General features: G+C 30.8%; 1 protein-coding gene across 6 annotated transcripts in view; it reads right to left on the reverse strand.

Annotated features, from left to right (window-relative positions):
• The window catches only part of LOC143085581 (transient receptor potential-gamma protein-like), a 151,999-nt gene that overhangs the window by 58,932 nt on the left and 70,022 nt on the right, over positions 1-23,045 (reverse strand). For 4 of the 6 annotated variants that reach the window (XM_076262031.1, XM_076262032.1, XM_076262033.1 and 1 more), the window contains one exon: positions 861-1,340. In XM_076262031.1, coding sequence (XP_076118146.1) covers positions 861-1,274 — 414 coding nt within the window. In that variant the 5' untranslated portion in view covers positions 1,275-1,340. Of the gene's footprint in view, positions 1-860; positions 1,341-19,017; positions 19,369-23,045 lie in introns of those variants that run through there. The other 2 variants (XM_076262029.1, XM_076262028.1) reach the window with 2 other exon arrangements.

A 23,045-nucleotide genomic window follows, 5' to 3' on the forward strand; every position in this document is an offset into this window, starting at 1 on the left:
ATCTTTTGCCTCTCCTTCATTTTAATGAGCATTGGTATGAAAAGATTTTTCCCAAAACAATCAAGTATTTTTTCCATTGATATATTAGAATATGCAATGAGGTTAAGTAGGTTTACTATTCTCCTATAATTTCCTCTGATTTAATCTGGTGTAGCAACTGTGATTCTACATACTGATCATGAACAATATCAAACTGGATTTTTCACCCAACTGAACTAACTGAGGCATCAATAACCTTGAAGTTTATGTTACAAAAGAGTAGGTTCTCAAAGTGTTGATGTATGTATGCTAGAGCTTGGCCCTAAAATCTTATGAAATTTAAGTGAACCAATCATCCTAAATGTTTGATAAACATTTTTTTGACAAATCTGAAAAATCCAAACTCAGCAAAATGATAGCACATTCCTTTTTTTGTAGTTCTGTCACTTAAATGTCTAAATTGTGGACTTTGATGTTAAAAATCATTATTTTGGTTTAAATTTGGAAAAATGTGATAACTGAAAACTTAGGCAGTATGCTGCTGCATGATGCACAGAGTTTGTTCTTCTGTCTATCTCACAATGCTTAATATGGTCCAATATGGATCATATTTTGGTCCAATTGTGTGTTCAAATTATATTTGGGGAAGGACAGTATATCCCTAAACATGCATTCTAACATTACAAATCTGAATAAAAACTGGAATAAATCAATCGTTTACCGGAACAAGCTTTTTCATGTGGTTTGAGACTAGAAAGGGATACTTAAGAGACTTATAAAACATGTTTTTTTTCTTTCTCATTTTTTGTAGTGACACTGTATAAAGTAACTCTATATTTCTGCAAATGGCTTTCTATATGTCTACAATCTAAATGGCTTACCTCTTCTCCTTTAGTAGCCACCTCATGATTGAGTAATAATTCCACAGCCTCTACGTTCTCCTCATTAATAGCCTGTAACAATGAATCACCTAACTCCACATTATTACTCAATAACAATTCTATCATTTCTATATTCTCATTCTCAATGGAGACAAGTAAGGCCGTACGTCCTAATGGGTCCACACAGTTTATATTTAGTCCAGTTTGTAGTCCCATGTTTAAATATTGCCGTGTAGAAGGAATGTCCCCTCTTTCCACGGCTAGAAGATATTGCTTTTCATCATTTGTGAGATCGACTTCTTTACGAACGACACCCATACCAAGACTATCCTCTTCCATATCAATACCTAAATCATCATTGGCTCTTGACGTTGTCATCAAGGTCTTCCGATATTCGTAATAGACCTTGTCCATCTTGGGGTCTTGTGTGTTGTTGGACAAGTCCGATTTGGAATCTGACCCTGAAACTGTTGACAGCCCCTGAAAACAAAAACAATATATTTAAAATCTATACATTTAAAATATATTATTATACTGACATTTCATGCACTGTGTCATTAAATATTATTACCAATTTCCTCTGTAAGTTTCATTTATTGATGGTTAGCACTATTATATATATATATATATATAGAAAGGTCATCTATTATATATTGTGAAATAAACTAAATTATTTCAAATCAACCAAAGAATGTCTTTTCCCTGAATATCCTGTTAATTAGCAAGTTCTACCAATACAGACTATATATATATAGACTGTATAAGCTATTTTGACAGACTGGTACTTTACTTATAGAATAAATGTTCGGACTATAATTAACACATCTATATTAAAATCTTATTTCAACCTTCTTCTGTATTCGTTTAAGCTAGATGACTGTTTATACTCTTAAACACAGAATTTATATTGCAGTAATAATTTCATTTTTTTTTTTGTTGGATAAATATTATCAATGAAATTACTGTATAAAAGATCCCAACAAAAATCACCTCCAAGACTGGAAACCACAATTTGAAATCTCCTGGAAAACAATTAAAGAGACAACAGTCAAAAGCTTTGACCCTAACATAAGTTTATGCTTCTGCAGCAGTCCATTTCTGCAAGGGGTAAAAGTTCAAAGGACTTTTGTCAAAGAATATGCATTTGACAATATTGACAATATAAAGATACTAAACTGAATGTTGTGTCACTATGAGGTCATTGTCTTCTTGTGGGAGACAGTAACACCCACTCAGAGTTATTGACTTTCTTTACTAGAATATACATGTATTCACAGTATGAACAACACTTGTTCCAACAAATCTTATGATCTAATTCTATTGTATGTTAAATATACAAATTGTTCTAAACTGATAAGAAAAATGTTATTTACAGTTGTTTTGCTGAATTTAGTATAAATGGATTATACTTTATAAGATAAGCCGTTTTGATTTGATTTTTTGATTTGTGGTGTTTTAACTCCACTTTTAAGCACCAAATTTCGTTGCGGCCAGTTTTTATTGTTGGAGGAAGCTGGAGTGCTCAGAGAAAACCACAGACCTTCAATAGGAAAACTGACAATCATAGTCAATTAAGATTGGAGTTGAGTGCACCGGCACGAGCGAGGTTCAAACTCACAACCTCAGTGTTGACTGGCAAGTCATTACAGTAGTAACTACTTAGACCACTCGGCCACCAAGGCCCCTTAAACCATTTTGATCATATTCAGTTATTGGTTGAATTTAAGAAGTAAGAAAAATAATGCACCCTCATCAGATACATGCATTTCTGGGTATTTAAAAACTGTGAATTCATATATTTTCATGGATTGACAAAATTCAATTTTTGTAGCACTTTGAATTTGTGGTTGTGACGAATTTTGCATACAGGCCTTATGAATTTATGATGATAACTAATTTGTCTTTTGTTAAACAATTAAATTCATAGTTTAACTGTAGCATGGAATTCCAAGTAAAAATTAGTATCCCATAAATAAGGATTATTTCTTGTAGTTCAAATCAAACTGAGTTAATCTTATAATTAGACAAGACATGAATTTTGCGAAGTTGTCTCCTAGTATAATGGTCCTTCATACCAGGTGAGCTATAAACTACAGACTGCAATATCGATATTGCATAACTTGAATCAAATTTTTTCACTCAAATAGAACATTCAAATACCTTAAAGACCAATGGTGTTGATCATTAGCTGTAGAAAATAGCTATTAGATCTACATCTAAACAGATTTTTTTGTCACATCAATGAAAACAAGTATATGACGCAATTCACAGTATTTATCAAGTTATTTTTACAATCTTGTGGTTCGATAACCAGAAGCAATCATAGAAGCATTTTTTTTGCTGAATAGTCAATAAATAACGTCACTATTGTGAATGATCCTTTAAGCATGAAACCTTATCTAGTTTCTAAAGTCATTATGTTCTCTGGCCTAGACAGACATCTTGTATTAAGCAATTCAGTTCAGCATATTTACACAAATAAAGTTGCATAACTATGGTAAATTATTTCAAACTTTTTCAAAATCACTCAACATTTTAAAAGGGAGTTTCCCCTTTCATCAATCAAAAACATCCATGTTAATTTCATGCAAATCAATCAGAGACTTGATATGGCAAAACACTAGAAAAAAATCATGTTCAGACATAAAGACTCGTTCATGACTCTACAATGATGGCAAAAAACATGATGTCTTTTCATCATTTCTAAAATACTATCTCACAAAATCATTGAGTGATGGCTGCCAAGCCCATGATCCAGTTTCAAATAGAACATGTATATTCAGAACAATCACTGCTATCAAGAACATATATAAAAATCTAAAAATATGGACTCTGATTATTGCGATTTTGCTCTTACAAGAAAAAACTGACAGACTTATGATAATCTTAATTGGATTAGCATGTATTATCTAATATTATATATTATACAAGAACTTAGTGTTCAGATCAAGTGATAAAAGTTTCTAGCTGATACTCACTGACCTTTATTATATAACACCTATTATATCTATATAATACTAAGTGTCACAACGCTTTAGCAAAGACTCACAACATGATAAATTAAGTGTACAATGTCATATTTACAGGTATTTTTTTTGACAGCATCATGAACTGTACAATGAATTCCACAAAAAGTAATAAAATATTTACTTTTCTGTTTAAGAAACTAAATATCTTTTTTCAAACTGGAGTCATAAATATGCTCAGTTTATTTTTCCTACAAAAGTAAGAATGTTCCAGTTAGAAATATGGAGTAGTTTTTGAGATGGATAATAAAAACTTTACAGAGCAACAGCCTTGAATGATGTAAATTTCCCAATGAAACATGTGTGCTGTAATGGAGTAATATATTTATGTATGAGAAATGATGGGCTGTTTTTAAATTTTAATTCATATCACAACAGATGAGACAGCCTTGAATGATGTAAATTTCCCAATAAAACATGTGTGCTGTAATGGAGTAATACTGTATTTATGTATGAGAAATGATGGGCTGTTTTTAAATTTTAATTCATATCACAACAGATGAGACAGCCTTGAATGATATAAATTTCCACATAAAACATTTGTGCTGTAATGGAGTAATACTGTATTTATGTATGAGAAATGATGGGCTGTTTTTAAATTTTAATTCATATCACAACAGATGAGACAGCCTTGAATGATATAAATTTCCACATAAAACATTTGTGCTGTAATGGAGTAATACTGTATTTATGTATGAGAAATGATTGGCTGTTTTTAAATTTTAATTCATATCACAACAGATGAGACAGCCTTGAATGATGTAAATTTCCCAATGAAACATGTGTGCTGTAATGGAGTAATACTATATTTATGTATGAGAAATGATGGGCTGTTTTTAAATTTTAATTCATATCACAACAGATGAGACAGCCTTGAATGATGTAAATTTCCCAATAAAACATGTGTGCTGTAATGGAGTAATACTGTATTAATGTATGAGAAATGATGGGCTGTTTTTAAATTTTAATTCATATCACAACAGATGTATTGGAACGTAAAATGCTCTCAAACTCTTTATACATCTTATAATTTTTTTTGTGCAAAACCATGTATGGTTCAAATGGGAAAGAGAAATGGTGTATGGTGTAATGATGTACAGTGTAATGGTGTATGGTGTAATGATGAATGGTGTAATGTTGTATGATGTTATGGTATATGGTGTAATGGTGTATGGTGTAATGGTGTATGGTGTAATGTAGAATGGTGTAATGCTGTATGGTTAAATGTTGAATAGTGTAATGTTATATTATGTAATGGTATATGGTGTAATGTTGTATGATATAATGTATATGGTGTAATGTTGAATGGTGTTATGTTGTATGGTAAAATGGTGAATGGTGTAATGGTGTTTAGTCTATGGATCATAATGTATGTTGTAATGTTGTATGGTGAAATGTTTTATGGTGTAATGTTGAATGGTGTAATGTTGAATGGTGAAACGATTTATGGTGTAATGTTAATTGGTGTAATATTAAATAATGTAATGTTATATGGTGTAATCATGTATGTTGTAATGTTGTATGGTGAAATGTTATATAGTGTAATGTTGAATGGTGTATGGTGTAATGTTGTGTGGTGTAATGTTGTATGGTGAAATGTTATATGGTGTAATGTTGTATGGTGAAATGTTATATGGTGTAATGTTGAATGGTGTAATGGTATAAGGTGTGATGTTGAATGGTGCAATGTTGAATGGTGTTATGTTTAATGATGTAATGTTGTATGGTTTAGTGGTGTATGGTGTAATGATGTATGGTGTAGTGGTGTATGGTGTAATGATGTATGGTGTAATGTTGTATGGTGTATAGTGTATGATGGTTGGTGTTATGATGTATGGTGTTATGCTGTACGGTGTTATGATGTATGGTGTAATGATGCATGGTGCTATGATGTATGGTGTTATGATGTATGGTGTATAGTGTATGGTGTTATGATGAATGGTGTAATGTTGTATGATGTTATGGTATATGGTGTAATGGTGTATGGTGTAATGGTGTATGGTGTAATGTAGAATGGTGTAATGCTGTATGGTTAAATGTTGAATAGTGTAATGTTATATTATGTAATGGTATATGGTGTAATGTTGTATGATATAATGTATATGGTGTAATGTTGAATGGTGTTATGTTGTATGGTAAAATGGTGAATGGTGTAATGGTGTTTAGTCTATGGATCATGGTGTATGTTGTAATGTTGTATGGTGAAATGTTTTATATTGTAATGTTGAATGGTGTAATGTTGAATGGTGAAACGATTTATGGTGTAATGTTAATTGGTGTAATATTAAATAATGTAATGTTATATGGTGTAATCATGTATGTTGTGATGTTGTATGGTGAAATGTTATATAGTGTAATGTTGAATGGTGTATGGTGTAATGTTGTGTGGTGTAATGTTGTATGGTGAAATGTTATATGGTGTAATGTTGTATGGTGAAATGTTATATGGTGTAATGTTGAATGGTGTAATGGTATAAGGTGTAATGTTGAATGGTGCAATGTTGAATGGTGTTATGTTTAATGATGTAATGTTGTATGATGTAATGTTGTATGGTTTAGTGGTGTATGGTGTAATGATGTATGGTGTAGTGGTGTATGGTGTAATGATGTATGGTGTAATGTTGTATGGTGTATAGTGTATGATGGTTGGTGTTATGATGTATGGTGTTATGATGTATGGTGTTATGATGTATGATGTAATGATGTATGGTGTAATGATGTATGGTGTTATGATGTATGGTGTTATGATGTATGGTGTTATGATGTTTGGTGTAATGATGTATGGTGTAATGATGTATGGTGTATAGTGTATGATGGTTGGTGTTATGATGTATGGTGTTATGCTGTACGGTGTTATGATGTATGGTGTAATGATGTATGGTGTTATGATGTATGGTGTTATGATGTATGGTGTTATGATGTTTGGTGTAATGATGTATGGTGTTATGATGTATGGTGTTATGATGTATGGTGTAATGATGTATGGTGTATAGTGTATGGTGTTATGATGTGTGGTGTTATGATGTATGGTGTAATGATGTATGGTGTTATGATGTATGGTGTTATGATGTATGGTGTATAGTGTATGGTGTTATGATGTATGGTGTTATTATGTATGGTGTTATGATGTATGGTGTTATGATGTATGGTGTATAGTGTATGGTGTTATGATGTATGGTGTTATGATGTATGGTGTTATGATGTATGGTGTTATGATGTATGGTGTATAGTGTATGGTGTTATGATGTATGGTGTTATTATGTATGGTGTTATGATGTATGGTGTTATGATGTATGGTGTATAGTGTATGGTGTTATGCTGTACGTTGTTATGATGTATGGTGTTATGATGTATGGTGTTATGATGTATGGTGTTATGTTGTATGGTGAAATGTTATATGGTGTAATGTTGAATGGTGTAATGGTATAAGGTGTGATGTTGAATGGTGCAATGTTGAATGGTGTTATGTTTAATGATGTAATGTTGTATGGTTTAGTGGTGTATGGTGTAATGATGTATGGTGTAGTGGTGTATGGTGTAATGATGTATGGTGTAATGTTGTATGGTGTATAGTGTATGATGGTTGGTGTTATGATGTATGGTGTTATAATGTATGGTGTTATGATGTATGGTGTAATGATGTATGGTGTAATGATGTATGGTGTTATGATGTATGGTGTTATGATGTATGGTGTAATGATGTATGGTGTATAGTGTATGATGGTTGGTGTTATGATGTATGGTGTTATGCTGTACGGTGTTATGATGTATGGTGTAATGATGTATGGTGCTATGATGTATGGTGTTATGATGTATGGTGTTATGATGTATGGTGTATAGTGTATGGTGTTATGATGAATGGTGTAATGTTGTATGATGTTATGGTATATGGTGTAATGGTGTATGGTGTAATGGTGTATGGTGTAATGTAGAATGGTGTAATGCTGTATGGTTAAATGTTGAATAGTGTAATGTTATATTATGTAATGGTATATGGTGTAATGTTGTATGATATAATGTATATGGTGTAATGTTGAATGGTGTTATGTTGTATGGTAAAATGGTGAATGGTGTAATGGTGTTTAGTCTATGGATCATGGTGTATGTTGTAATGTTGTATGGTGAAATGTTTTATATTGTAATGTTGAATGGTGTAATGTTGAATGGTGAAACGATTTATGGTGTAATGTTAATTGGTGTAATATTAAATAATGTAATGTTATATGGTGTAATCATGTATGTTGTGATGTTGTATGGTGTAATGTTATATGGTGTAATGTTGAATGGTGTATGGTGTAATGTTGTGTGGTGTAATGTTGTATGGTGAAATGTTATATGGTGTAATGTTGTATGGTGAAATGTTATATGGTGTAATGTTGAATGGTGTAATGGTATAAGGTGTAATGTTGAATGGTGCAATGTTGAATGGTGTTATGTTTAATGATGTAATGTTGTATGATGTAATGTTGTATGGTTTAGTGGTGTATGGTGTAATGATGTATGGTGTAGTGGTGTATGGTGTAATGATGTATGGTGTAATGTTGTATGGTGTATAGTGTATGATGGTTGGTGTTATGATGTATGGTGTTATGATGTATGGTGTTATGATGTATGATGTAATGATGTATGGTGTTATGATGTATGGTGTAATGATGTATGGTGTTATGATGTATGGTGTTATGATGTATGGTGTTATGATGTTTGGTGTAATGATGTATGGTGTAATGATGTATGGTGTATAGTGTATGATGGTTGGTGTTATGATGTATGGTGTTATAATGTATGGTGTTATGCTGTACGGTGTTATGATGTGTGGTGTAATGATGTATGGTGTAATGATGTATGGTGTTATGATGTATGGTGTAATGATGTATGGTGTTATGATGTATGGTGTTATGATGTATGGTGTTATGATGTATGGTGTAATGATGTATGGTGTTATGATGTATGGTGTTATGATGTATGGTGTTATGATGTATGGTGTTATGATGTATGGTGTTATGATGTTTGGTGTTATGATGTATAGTGTTATGCTGTACGGTGTTATGATGTATGGTGTTATGCTGTACGTTGTTATGATGTATGGTGTAATGATGTATGGTGTTATGATGTATGCTGTAATGATGTATGGTGTAATGATGTATGGTGTAATGCTGTATGGTGTAAGGGAGTAAGGTATATGGTGTATATTGTAATGCTGTATGGTAAACACGAGTATTTTACACCATTTGAAGGCTGTAAACAGTCTTGCAGGGGAGACAATAATCTAATATTTTCTTTTTGATACATGTTAGTTCTCTTACTTTTCATTAAGTTTATCAAGAATAGTTAACTGATTGAAGATTGTAAAGTCAAATATACATGAACACGAGATGTATAAAAATTTGAGTGCCAATTATTGCATTTCTGTTTTTATGTATAATTCTGAATCTGGATTGAATTGTCTATTAATTACCAAAGCATTTTGAGATAGTTATATGTGAATTAAATGAATTTTATTCAAATCTTATATAATCTGAGGCATCTCATCAAAAACATCAAAAGTTCACTTAATGTGTACAGGATATACATTTTGGGTGTGAATCGGTGTATATCATGTCCAAAACTAATATCAATGCCTTTTTCAATTTCCTGTAAATTAAAAGATGCTGATTTTATATTTGTACCTTTCAAGATTTCAGACATATCTTGTAATAAATCAATCAAAAATACTAAATTAAGGGTGAGCTACTTTCAATTTCCTCTAATTCATAGTCAGCGATCCTTCACAGCGTTCAAACATTTTCAATATTCACTAAGACATTTTTCTTGTACAAGTAGAATCTTATTTGAAATGTGTTTCTAAATGAATGATTTCAGAGAAAATAATCTGATTTAATACAACAATTGATCCAGAAAGTTTGAATAAAAATTTGTAAAACTGTTTTGCGCTGTTAAGCAATATATTGTATTTTTAATAACTATGTCATACTTAAAAAAATTCAGTAATAATATCTAGAAAAAATCTGCAGTTTGATAAGTTCATCATATTAAAAAATTTAATCTTTATTACGAAAGAGTTTTGCATGCATTACTTATCTAAGCACTGGTTAAAATCATTTGTTAAAATACTTTTTACTTGTGAAAGCAGAATCAGAATTAGTTAAAAAAAAAAACTCCATTTTTGGAGTGTTAGCTAATATAGACATAATACTTCTACATGGCCAACAATAGTCCTGAAAAAAATATGCTTTTAAACTTGTACAAGGAAAATTGGGAACACATTTTAAAACTGATTATTTGAGTTTATTTACTCTAAATACAGATTGGGGTTTTCCAATTTAAAATAAAAGTTAGAAGTGGAAATGATCAAAGTTGAAATCTTTGCTGTCCTTATCATCCAGCCTGATTAAAAATATCTTTAATACTAAAATTACGAGGTCCAATTTGTCAGCCGTCATCACGTAAAAACAATGAATCAAAAAATTCAACTTTATATATAACTAATATAGTACAAAGGTGTAGATTAAAAATTACACCACTCCAGGCCCTTTTGTTTTCCACGTAATTAATATTGCCAATAATTAAGAAGTTCCAGGTCGAGTCCGATACCGATACCAATAGTATATTCACCTGTTACCGATACCAATAGTATATTCACCTGTTACCGATTACCTTATCTGTACGTTCCGCATCTGACAGGCGCACCACCAAACGGTGTATTCAGGATTAATATGCTATATATAGTATTACACGGGTCATAATCACAGGGTTGACACTACTTAATTGTCAAATTGTTACCTATTGTAGTATTTTAATCAGTTAGACTTTCTAAGATAACAATACGAATACTAAAAATCTCGACTAAAGTAAGGCGTATAGGTACAGTTTTCAAATTGTTAGCGGGCATGACGTAAAACAGCGAATCAAAGAATTCAATATTTATAACTAATATACAATGCTGTTGATTAAAAAATACTCCATTCCAGGACCTTTTGTTTTCCAAATAATTAATATTATCAATAATTGATAAGTTCCAGTTCAACGGGTTCAAACAGAAAGATTTGAAAGCAGAGAAAACTGTGTATCTTATAATCAGCATGACTTTATCAGATGACAATACTAATACTAAAATAAGGCTTGCGCATAGTTATATACTTTAATTCAGTCACGGACCCGTGATATACGGGTGTGTTCTAGTATATACATAGTGAGATATCTTTAGAGCTTAACATGCTAAGTGGAGTGAAGATAAATGGAATCACTTTTCATTTATAGTGGGAAAGAACCCTTAATCAACACCCCTTGACAGTGCTTCTTGTTACTTTCATGTTGTTTCTCTCCAAACCAAACTGAAATTGAACACATTTTTTGATATTTTTCTAATTGGCATTCATTATCCAGGTCTCGTTAGCTATTTCTATATCTATTAGCTAAGAGTCTTGCAATAGTAACCTATATAAATGGCTCCCGTAAAGTAAAAGTTGACTCAATTTGATCAGCTTCATCAAGAGTATATTCAATTATACAATCTAAACATCCCAAGTTTTTACTGGCAAATAATGCAAAATCATGAGATTTGAAAATTATAAGCAGTCTGAGCTCAAGTTTGAAATTGCGGAATTTGATTAATTTCAATTCATTTATGGGCAAATACAATTTTGTAGACAAATTAATCTGATATCTCCAATAACAAGTATGACATAAATCCTGTTTTGCAAATTTCATATTATAACATAAACTATCTTTTATTCAGGACTATTTAAATTATAGTCTGAATCATAGGACCAGCCTTATGTTACATTCAAAATTAAATTATTTCAATTAAATCATTAAAAATATGAAAAAAATGTGAAATTGTCTTTTTCCTTTTTTGGTTTCATGAAAATTTCTGACTACTACAGTAACACATGTTGTATTAATTATACTAATATTAAACCAGCATTCCTGTTTTGAGTTGCAGGTAAACATTTTCCCTCACTAAATAAACAGTCACATAAGTCTAAACCTATTGTTCAATACTTAATACAAGTGGTTAGTACTCACATCAAAAGATAAACTATTTCTTGCTCCCTGACCTATTAATATGTTTACTTTCCTGGTAAATTACTTAAGGTCACATTACCGTATGAACTTAACAAAGATTACTATTTCACTTTGCAAATGGTTGCTTTTTCCAGATTTGAATATAATGCCCAACTTTCTTTTAAATTAAATTCAATAAAATTTCATGGAAGCCGTTCTAATAAATAGAGGGAAATGAGATGCTAAGGTCATATACTGTAAATTCAGAAATTATTGTGTGTGTTTATTATTGCAATTTTGTCATTTTTGACTAAAATGCAATTTTAATTTTTGAGATATCAAGAAAAATCCTGTTTAATTCATATAAAAAAATTCAAAATGCGAGTTTTAACTATTGCCATTATAACCCTGTCGCATTTTCCCCAATAATAAAAATATCCCAATAATTTCTGAATTTACAGTATATCAAAAATTTTAACTGCATCACCATCTGTTATGTCTATAGATTGGGTAAAAACTTTACAAATGAACATATGCACTTTTTTTACATGTGACACCATAGGACATTTGTGCTTTTTTTCCTATTACACAATAGAACATTTGCATTTTTTACATGTAACAAGATATGACATTTGTTCTTTTTTACCTATAACATGATAGGACATATGCGCTCAAAACACTATGGACATTTGCACTATTAAATAGAGAGGTTAAAGTCAGGAATTCAGGAAGAGAAACTAGAATATTTATTTTAAATGTGGGAGATATACCAGCAAGGACAGATTACAAGAGCTTAATCTGTTCATAATCCCAGTGCCAGATAATCAGTGAAAACAGACCTGTGATGGCTAAACATGTCTCTGTGTCTTTAGAATGTATACTATTAGCTCTATACTAAGGTGCTATAAAATTACTTTTAACAATGTATGTGCTATAAAATGACTATTAAACTTTTAACCATAATGAAAATTATGACTTTATCTATGCCAGGTCAAACCTACCATTACCTACGGGTCCTAAGCTTGTATAAAATAAGAGGAAAGTCATAAGAAGCAAAAATTGTAAAAGCACAAATGTCAAAGACACCCTTGTAGATTTCAAAAAAGAGTAGGCTAATGCGGCTACAAGGCAGCACTCGCACCCGCAAAGTGGAAAGGGATTAATATAAGTTGCAAAAACTTGTTTCCCAATCCACTATATTAATAAATATGTTTAAAACTAAAAACAATTAAATGTTTATATAAAAAGTGGAAATGTCCATTTTAAAAAGCACAAATACAAAAATGTATCCTATGAAAGAGCACAAATGTATGTGACAACCTTAATTATATATTGCCATCTAGAATTTCTATTGGTTATCTTTGTTATTGGTTTGCTGTCTCGTTCAATGTATCCCCATCATCTACTTTTCTTAATATTCAAGTCTGTCAATGAATTGTCTAATAACTACCACAGATTAATACTGAGAGTATGATATTTCTTTATATCCCTGACTCCTTCGGAAATTGAGATAGAATACTAATCCTTGTACAATACTGGTACATGTACCTCTAATTGAAAACTAAAGTGTAATCAACCAAACAGATTTGTTACTTTGATTTGATAATCAGTCTTCATACAAAACCATTTATTCTCCTATTAATATCATTATTTTGCCATTTTTTCCATTTTTGTTTACAGCTCTTCTGCATGGAAGATAATATAAGTCAATGGAAGGTCAATGGCTGATTATTACCAGTAATTGGTATCAATCTTGCCATGCTTCCAATTTCTAAGGATATGTCAACATTGGTCTTCTTCAGAGTCATACAACAAACAAAGTATGAACGTTCTCTCATCAGAAACTCACCAGAGTCCACACCAAAAAATTATCATCAAATGCTAGTAACCTTAAGGAGTCAATCAAGGTTAAATGAAAGTGGTATGTCTGCCTAAGATTCCAAGGTCAAAATGTCATCTTACCAGACAGAAAAAGAAATTATAAAAAATATGTATAAACAGAAGTTTTCATCAATTAGATTGATTCATTGTGTTTTAACGCCACTTTAAGCGCTACTTTTGGGCTATTTTATGGCTGCCAGTTTATTGGTGGCGGAAGCCTGATTGCACAGAGAAAACCATAACCTCCGATAGAAAAACTGACAATCCTAGTCAAGTAAGATCGAAATGGAGTGCACACGCACCAGCTGGGTTTAAACTCGCAACCTTAGTGTTGACTGGCTAGTGATTACAGTAAGAGAACTACTAATAGACCACATGGCCACCATGGCCCCTCTGAGCATCAATTAGACAAAAACTCAAAAACATTACAAATGTTTCAGTCAAAATGCAGTCTTATACAACATATATCTGTCCATTTCATAGACCTTATATCCCTACTGGGGATTCTGCATATTGGACCTCAACCTATACATATATATACCCTTTGGGACATCTGGTGATGTACAAAAATATAAGTGAATAAGAAGGGGCGAACATTTTTATTTACTTTCTTGATGCTATCAATCAAATTGTGTTTTTTTTTCCAATATTTAACACTATTAGGCATGGGGAAATCTGTTTTCAGAATTTATTTACCCCCCCCCCCCCCTCGAAGTTAAATGGTTGTTCCCATACAGGAAAAAATAAACTGTAGATACCTTAATTCATACTATATAAATCACTTGATAGGCAGAAGTACCCGCCCACGTCCACTTGTATTTTTGTCCATCTGATGAGTTAAGCCTTTTTCAACTGATTTTTATAGTTCGTTCTTATGTTGTACTGTTATACAACTGTCCCAGGTAAGGGGGAGGGTTGGGATCCTGCTAACATGTTTAACCCCACCACAGTAGTTATGTTATGATGTGCCTGTCCCAAGTCAGGAGCCTGTAATTCAGTGGTTGTCGTTTGTTTATATGTTACATATTTGTTTTTCGTTCATTTTTTATACAAATAAGGCTGTTAGTTTTCTCGAATAAATTGTTTTACATTGTCATATCGGGGCCTTTTATAGCTGACTATGCGGTATGGGCTTTGCTCATTGTTGAAGGTGTACGGTGACCTATAGTTGTTAATGTCTGTGTCATTTTGGTCTCTTGTGGATAGTTGTCTCATTGGCAATCATACCACATCTTCTTTTTTATATGAAAAATCTTTCTCATTCCACTTTACTTGTGTTATGTCCTACAGTAGTAGTATCCAAATATAAATAATTTAATTTTGGATGTAACGCGTGTTCTGATTGGCTGACGTTATTTTGTTATCAGACCATAGACATAATTTAGTCATGTGAATGTGACGTCATCAACGTTTTTTTCAAGGTTTTCTACGGTTTAAAATGGAATTTAGAATTAAATTATAAGAATGACTGTAATATTTTTTCTGTCTATTCGAAATAACTTAAAAAGTGGTGCAAACTGTTAAATAACCCGCTACAAGCATTATTCAGTGTGCACCACATTTTTTATGTTATTTCTTCATAGACAGAAAAAATATTACAGTCATTCCTTTAGTAATAAAAGCCATAATTAAGTGAAAACCTATTAATAAATTTTTACAAAATTAATATCTCCCAACAGAATTCAGGTTGATACATCGTTTTAAATAATTTATTGATTAACGATTGAATTCATTTTATAATAAATGAAATATTTTCCAAATAGAGTTGCTTTTGCTTTAAAAATTTCATAAAATATTCAATAAAATAATCAAAGCTATTGTTCAATGTCCAATCCGAAAATTGTCCATTGGTAAAGGGTTCAAAAAGTTGAATCAATATTCATCATTAACAATTTGCCTTTGGTCTATATTTTAGTTAACTACTATTCACTATACATACATAGACATTATTGGTAACTGGGATTCTGCGACACTGGACTTAACATTTGGCCTTGACTTAGCCTATTTAATAGTTATATAAAGTCACTTTTGCTCTGAGGCATCAGACATCCAAATTTTACAGTCTGTTACATCCAGAAATTGCAGCTTAGAAAGAGTGTTAAATTGTCAAACAGTACTGTGCTAAGAGTTACACAAAATTATCAGAAACAGCTATTATGATAGAATGTGGCTGTCAAACTGATTTTGCGTTTACTGTAAATCCAAAAATTATTGCAGGTTTTTATCAATGCGAATAATGCAACAGAATCAATATCCTTATTATATGAACTCGCATTCAGAATTGGATACATACAGGGTATAAAATAAAATTGAGAAAGGAAATGGGGAATGTGTCAAAGCGACAACAACCCGACAATAGAGCAGACAACAGCCTGTATGTAGATGCATGAAATCACAGTAATTTAAATCTAACATTTTTGTTCATTATTTAAAAAAAATATTTGGGGTGGTTTTTTTAGTGTGTGTGGGGGGGGGGGGGGGGGAGAGAGTTTAAAGTTAAAGTCTTACTTATTTCTAATAGTATCTTTGAGTAAAATATTCAGGATTTTTGGCAAATCCACCTGATTTTACTGAGTTATAGACATATTGGTATTGGGGTATCTGCATCACTTGAATTTTTGACTTCATACGCCAATCATGTTTCCTCTGTTGCATCAAACATTTCCTATTGTGGCATAATAAATTTATGGAAACCTTTGAAATGACCAGTAATGGGATAGTTTATTGTCTTTTCATGACTGCATTATTGCTGAAAAGTTAAAATAGCAAATACATTTAGATTTGCACATTTTGGAAAAATTGTTATACAATCATTCAATTTAAAACCAACTTTGACCCCAGGCAATTGTATCTTTTCCTTTAAATGAAATATGATATAATTCTCTATTGTAATGATGGTGTTAATAGATCCCACTAAGACTCAGTTGACCATGTGTTGACCACAAGATCTATTAAATGACCATGCAAATCCATAAAGCCATAGAGAATTAATGTAATAAGCAATTGATAGAATATTGTAATCAGATTTAATAATGATCTGAATATAAATTCTTATCAATATGCTGAGAACTATACATCACTCTTATAGACCAATAATTGAGTATTGTTCTGAGACCTAATAAAGTTGCATAACACTTCATCAATGTATTCATATATATATTCCAAATTAATTCATATTCAGCACGATAATCAGAAATGAAGTATATTTATCAACTAAGCAATGCTGGACAATGCAGTTTCCCTGGTGCAAAGCAGCTAGAATACAGTTTTTAAACAATTCTGGTTAGTTTAGTTAACAAATTTATTTATTGTGAATTGGGAAACAAGTTTTGCAATTTATATTAATCCCTTTCTACTTTGCAGGTGCGAGCACTGCCATGTAGCGGCATTAGCCTGCTCTTTTTCGAAATCTACAAGGTCGGCCATTTATCGTCCCCTTCTGACGGACTATCATTGTTTCCTCAAGACCATACTCGCAAATGGTGTCAAAGGAGCCGAAAATTCAGTCCCTGGTTTAAGAAGTCAGTTCAAATTTATGCAAGGATTTATAAAAAAAAACATATCCTTCATCATAGCTCAAAGCTTTGCTGATATTATTTGAATTATAATAAGATTCGAAAATTGGTAACTTTATTTAATGGCTCTTCAACTGGGTTTTTGTAATTTTCTGTTATTTCATCCATAACTAAACTTATATTGATTGCAATTGGATAGTCATACATTTAATAATATTGTCATTTTATAAAGGTTAATGATTATGATACATGTATTATTTTGTTGACATAAAAATGCCTCAAACCATACTATTGCAAAATTATATTCAAATCTAACCAAGGGCTACTTAAAAAAACCAGCTGTGTAATGACTTCATGATATGACCATATCATGCTACTTAAATAAACAGCTGTGCCACTGACTGCATAATATGAACATCCTACTTATTTTGACCATTTAAAGTTGTGTGACCCAAGAACAAATATATAAAAACAGATAAAATACCTTGAAGTAACAGGGATGAAGCACAATAATGTTTATCATTAATGTAAAAAATATTAAATCAATTGGATAAGGTGGGAGAAAATATACTTTGCAAAAGACACACAATAATTACCTTAATGTAACACCTGTAGATCATCAATATGTAAAAAAAAAGGGGGGGGGGGGGTCTGTTACCAATATAGGGGCAATCAAAATTAATAAGGCACAGAGAAAGTGACAAAGAACATGGCAAATAGTGAGTTACAATAAAGAGACAAACAGCAGTCAACAAAAGGATACATAGAAAACTAAAAACTGACCAACCAAAAGCAGGTGTGATTAAATTGAAAGCTACCTATAGGTCAAATTAGTAAACAAAAAACGTACAACAAATGTCAATCATTTGTGACAACATTAACCTTTTGTTGTGATGACATCAATAAAAACTTAAACTAATGTGAATACATTAATTTTCAAAAAGTAATAATTTTTGTGGATTAAGGAAAATAATATTTTCATTGATGTTTTATTAATTGCATGGTCTTGTTAGGTTTTGCTATCAAGCCTAATGAAAATGTATGTATAACTTTGTTGAAAATTTAATTAATAGTTTTAACCTAGAGAAAAAAAAGAGAAAAAAGAATGATTTTAACCTTAAGCTATAGCCTATTAACCCACAACAATTAATAATCTATAACTAATGACATATAATGATGGGTGGCTGTTTCTAGTCCAGCAACAGATGAAATGCATACTCAAAGGGAGAACATGCTAATGCTATATATATATGGATCATAATAAAAATCCAAACTAATAATATCACCATTTCATTATTAAAGAGCAGTTGTTGCAATTCTTAAATTCATTTTACTTTACCATACTCAAAAATAATAAATATCCATTGTCAAATTTAGAGGGTTTGGAACATTCAGCCTTAATAAAGAAAAAAATATTAATGCCAAAAACTTATGATTATATATCACATAAGGTCAACAAAATGATGCCTCCCCCTTTTTTTTGAAATTTCAAAATACTGATCCAACGCTTTTATAGCTTTATATGAAAAATATAAGGAATTCATCAACAGTCTACATGAAATCAATTAAATTTTTATTGTTATCCATGCATAAATTGTAACCAGATGTTTAAAACAAAGCTAATGTTAATAATTAATCATAGGCAAAATCTATTAATATTTTCCTCGAAATGTTAAAAAAATGTATATATATATATCCGATTGATTTTGTGTGATGTAGATTGAGACTTACCATGTCAGGAATATCAGGGAAGGACGATGACGACCTGTAGGACATTTTGAAATAATTCTAATCCACCATCACTATTCAATGTATTGACATTTTATCCAAATTCCTTCAAATGTAAATTCAATTGATTGAAAATCTGAACTTAAATCCTCCTGAATGAAGTGAAATTCTGTGAAATCACCAATAACTTTATGTCAGCTGGCGTTAAGTAAAGGCTTCTCACATCTCATCAAAATCAATCATTACACCTAGTGTCAATTATATCATATTGATAAATTTGAACAATATTAGTTACGATTTTGAGGAAGATTAATCCTTTGGTTTTAACAGGAGCCAAAAGATGAGCTGTTATTACCCTTAGGCTCTTAAAAAAATCAATCACGTGTTATATTAACAGTAGATCTAAGCACTAATAGATTCTACCAGCTTTCCGTCACATGGTTGGTGTTTTTCTAATGTTTTTATCATAAACTTTTTATCTTATTAATACATTTTGCTAGTTTTATACTCGTAAATAAATAATTGATCCAGGCCGGTAGTCTATATAATTATTCCAAGCAAAACATTATAAACATTTTTAATCAAATATTGTTGATGTCAAGCGGAAAGTTATAAGTTCTTATTAGTCCTTAGTTCTCTAAAAAGGATAAGTATGTTCATCTTAATATACAAGAATTTCCATTAATAATTTTTCTTCAAAGGTGAGAAATTCTTTTTCTACAGAAATCAATCTTGCTGACTTAATTAATTTGATCTGCATATGTTGTATGGCGTTGAATATTGGATTCCATATAATTAGATTTTGTTAGGAAAATTGAAATTATGTCAAAGACAAATTTCTTTAAGATTTGAAAACATTCTGTATTCTAATTAAAACATTCAATGATGCCAACAAATTTCGACAGCAAAGTACATCGAACCATTCACAATCCACTATTCACCTAAGTAAAAAAAGCTCTCATGAAGATGAAATTGTGGTTTTTAAACCTACTTATACATTTCCAACGATTGATTGATTAGTGTGTGCTTAACGCTGCATGAGCGTAAAAGGCTATATCCCAGCACATTTCCAACAAAAAAGGAAAGATAAAATTAAAGTTTCAACATTACAGAAAAAAAATCATTATACAAATAATAATGATTATTTTCCAGTGGTATAGTGAAAATGATCTACTCCCTCGAGACCAGTAGACTAAAGAAGACACTTAAAATTCATCATAGAATACTGTATCTAACATTAAACTGATAAATGTTTCAATATTATACACATTAGTAATATCTATTTTTAATCAGGCAATTCAAAGTAAATATTATGTTTCCAGGACGATTCATTGACAGAATAGAGAATAATGGGCAAACAGTGCAGAATAATTGGAAAAATATAAAAAGAATAAGAAAAATTTGGTAAAAGAAAATAAAGAATGATGGGGTGCTCAAATGTAGAGAAAATGGAATATCAGGCTATAAAATGTATAAAGAATTGACAAAAATGGCCTAAAGAAAACAGAAAGGAAAAAAACCCTCCTGACCCTCATAAAAAAAGAAAGAAGATACCAAGGGGACAATCGTAAAAAAAAAAATTAGTACTGCCAAAAATAAACAGGACAAAAAGACATATTAAACAACAATTTAAATAAAATAATACAACAAAAAAATAAAGAATGAGCATTTTTGCAAACCCAATCAAATATCTAAAGGGTGCACTCAGGTGCCCCAGATTTTCTATCTTTTCTTTTAATTTGAAATGGTAGACTGAAAGACTAGAATTTGATTCATTAAAATTGTATCAGTTCTATAAATGTTGAAATATATGGTGCAGTATTTTACTGTCTCTAGACTTTCCCATTCTCTTTAGATTAATTAGCTGTAGTAAAGTGAATAAATATGTTTCTAGAAACTTTCAATCTTATCTAATAACAAATTAACTTAATCAATTCTCTATTCTAAATGTGATATACTGTACTAACTCGTAGCATTATAGAATCTAAAGTGCTATCTTCAACTTGAAAATATGTAGTGCAGTAACTGCAGTTGTCCTACGCTAAAACATAGCTTTGCTAAAATTTATCTTAGCGATAGCTATTAATTCTAACAATTGAATAAGATTTTAACTTTACAATTTATTTAGTGTTCATTTTGGCGCATTCTTACACATCTCTGTATTCAGACAAATTAAATTTCTTTGTAGATAATAATTATCAAGATTGCAATGTTAACTGTCTGTCTGCAGTATTCATTGATGCAGCATTCAATGAAATAACTGCTCCCAAAATCCCTGGATAAGAGATTATACATTATTAATGATTCCTCCCTGGACAATAAAAAGACTAAACAAATATTTCTTTTAAATGCATTCCACACTGCATACTTTATTTCATAATACCAGTAGTTGATTAATAAATTGATCCTATTTTATGTTCTTTATAGAGATTTTAAGGTTATCAATTTTCCATTTTTTTTTCAACATCAAGTCAATTTACTAATAATGTAAACTAAAAATTTAATAAATTTAACAAAGCAAAATTATATAAATTTGATTAATTCATTTCTTTAAATCTTATAATATGTTGCAAATTACAAACTTTTAAGTGCTAGGACTTGCAAAATATTTAAATGTTTGTTATGAAATATTTCAAAATACCTTTGCTGCATTCCCTAATGTACTGATTTGATGATTTTGATGGTATGTTAATGTATTTACTGTTATAAGTAACCTGCTGAGAAAGTATCTTAGTTGATCTTTGTTTCAAAATATTCATTCTAATTACAAAATATGAAAGAAAATCATTAATTTTTTGAAGCCATTTTTAAAATGTCACCATAAGTTCAATAACTGATATTTAAAATAAATAGATCATACTTATTATCACTGTTGAGTGTGTGTACAGACTAACATTTATTTTATGCGGCCAAAATACAAATATGATGGTTGGATGTCACCAGGTTGAGGCAGACTGATTCTTTGTTTACAACCCCCCCCCCCCTTTTTCAATTTCCAACCTTTTGAAAAAAAGCCAGAAGATACCAATGGGTATTCAAAACTACTAAGTTAAAGAAAAACTGACTTTGTCATGGCAACAAAAAAGTAAAATAACAAAAAGATAAACACTTTTGTCCACAAAATACTGTATAGGAAACTGATGACTGAGCATGATCTACCCTATTTTTTTATTACCGTGTTACATAAAAGAGCACATAATCAGTTCCCAGAGAGGGCGAGTTAATTAATCATTTGGACCAAACATATTGTATTCACAAAATTTGAATTTTTCAAAGGTTTTATCTCTATCAATGTTTTTTTAAACAACATGAAACAGTTTTGTCTCGCCTAAACAATTGAAAACATTTTTTTTTTATTAAATTGTTAAAAAAAGTGTTTATAAAGTATCATTTTTCCAATGGCTTTTCTGTGTTCCAGATCAAATGAGTATTTGGACCGTATGCATACTTTTTCAAAATACACATACGGTCGAACCATACGTGTACGGTCTGACTTATATTAAGAAGTTGGTCAAGTTTATTAAATACAAATGTATATAACAGAGCAACATAACGTATATCTAAAATTAATATAAAAAGTTTAATAGTAAATAAAATAAAATCTTTATATTTCAACTATTGAAACAAATCACGTTTATTTAATCTGTTAATCTCCTGTATTTAGCATGTCAGTAATTCATTAATGGCTGCCTAGTTTGCTTATTGAAATTGAAGTTTTTGAAGTAAACATAATGTGGGAGGACAATTGTTTTAAAATAATAGGAATAGGAACTTTAAAAAAAAAAATGCTTATGTCAAGGAACAAGCATAAACAAAACATGTCATTGTAAAAAAAAATATGACGTTCCTTGTGGTACTGAGCAAGTGTCACCTTAGGCCAGTCAGTAACAACATAGGATTCAGACACGCAATTAAACGAATAGTTTGCTTATTCACTTTATCCATCAATTGTAATAATAACAATTTGTATAACTAAAAATAAAGATTTCGATAAATGTTTGTTTAAATTTAACCCATATGATCCCAAAACA

The sequence above is a fragment of the Mytilus galloprovincialis genome, chromosome 8 (genome assembly GCF_965363235.1).
Source record: "Mytilus galloprovincialis chromosome 8, xbMytGall1.hap1.1, whole genome shotgun sequence".
NCBI classification, from domain to species: domain Eukaryota; kingdom Metazoa; phylum Mollusca; class Bivalvia; order Mytilida; family Mytilidae; genus Mytilus; species Mytilus galloprovincialis.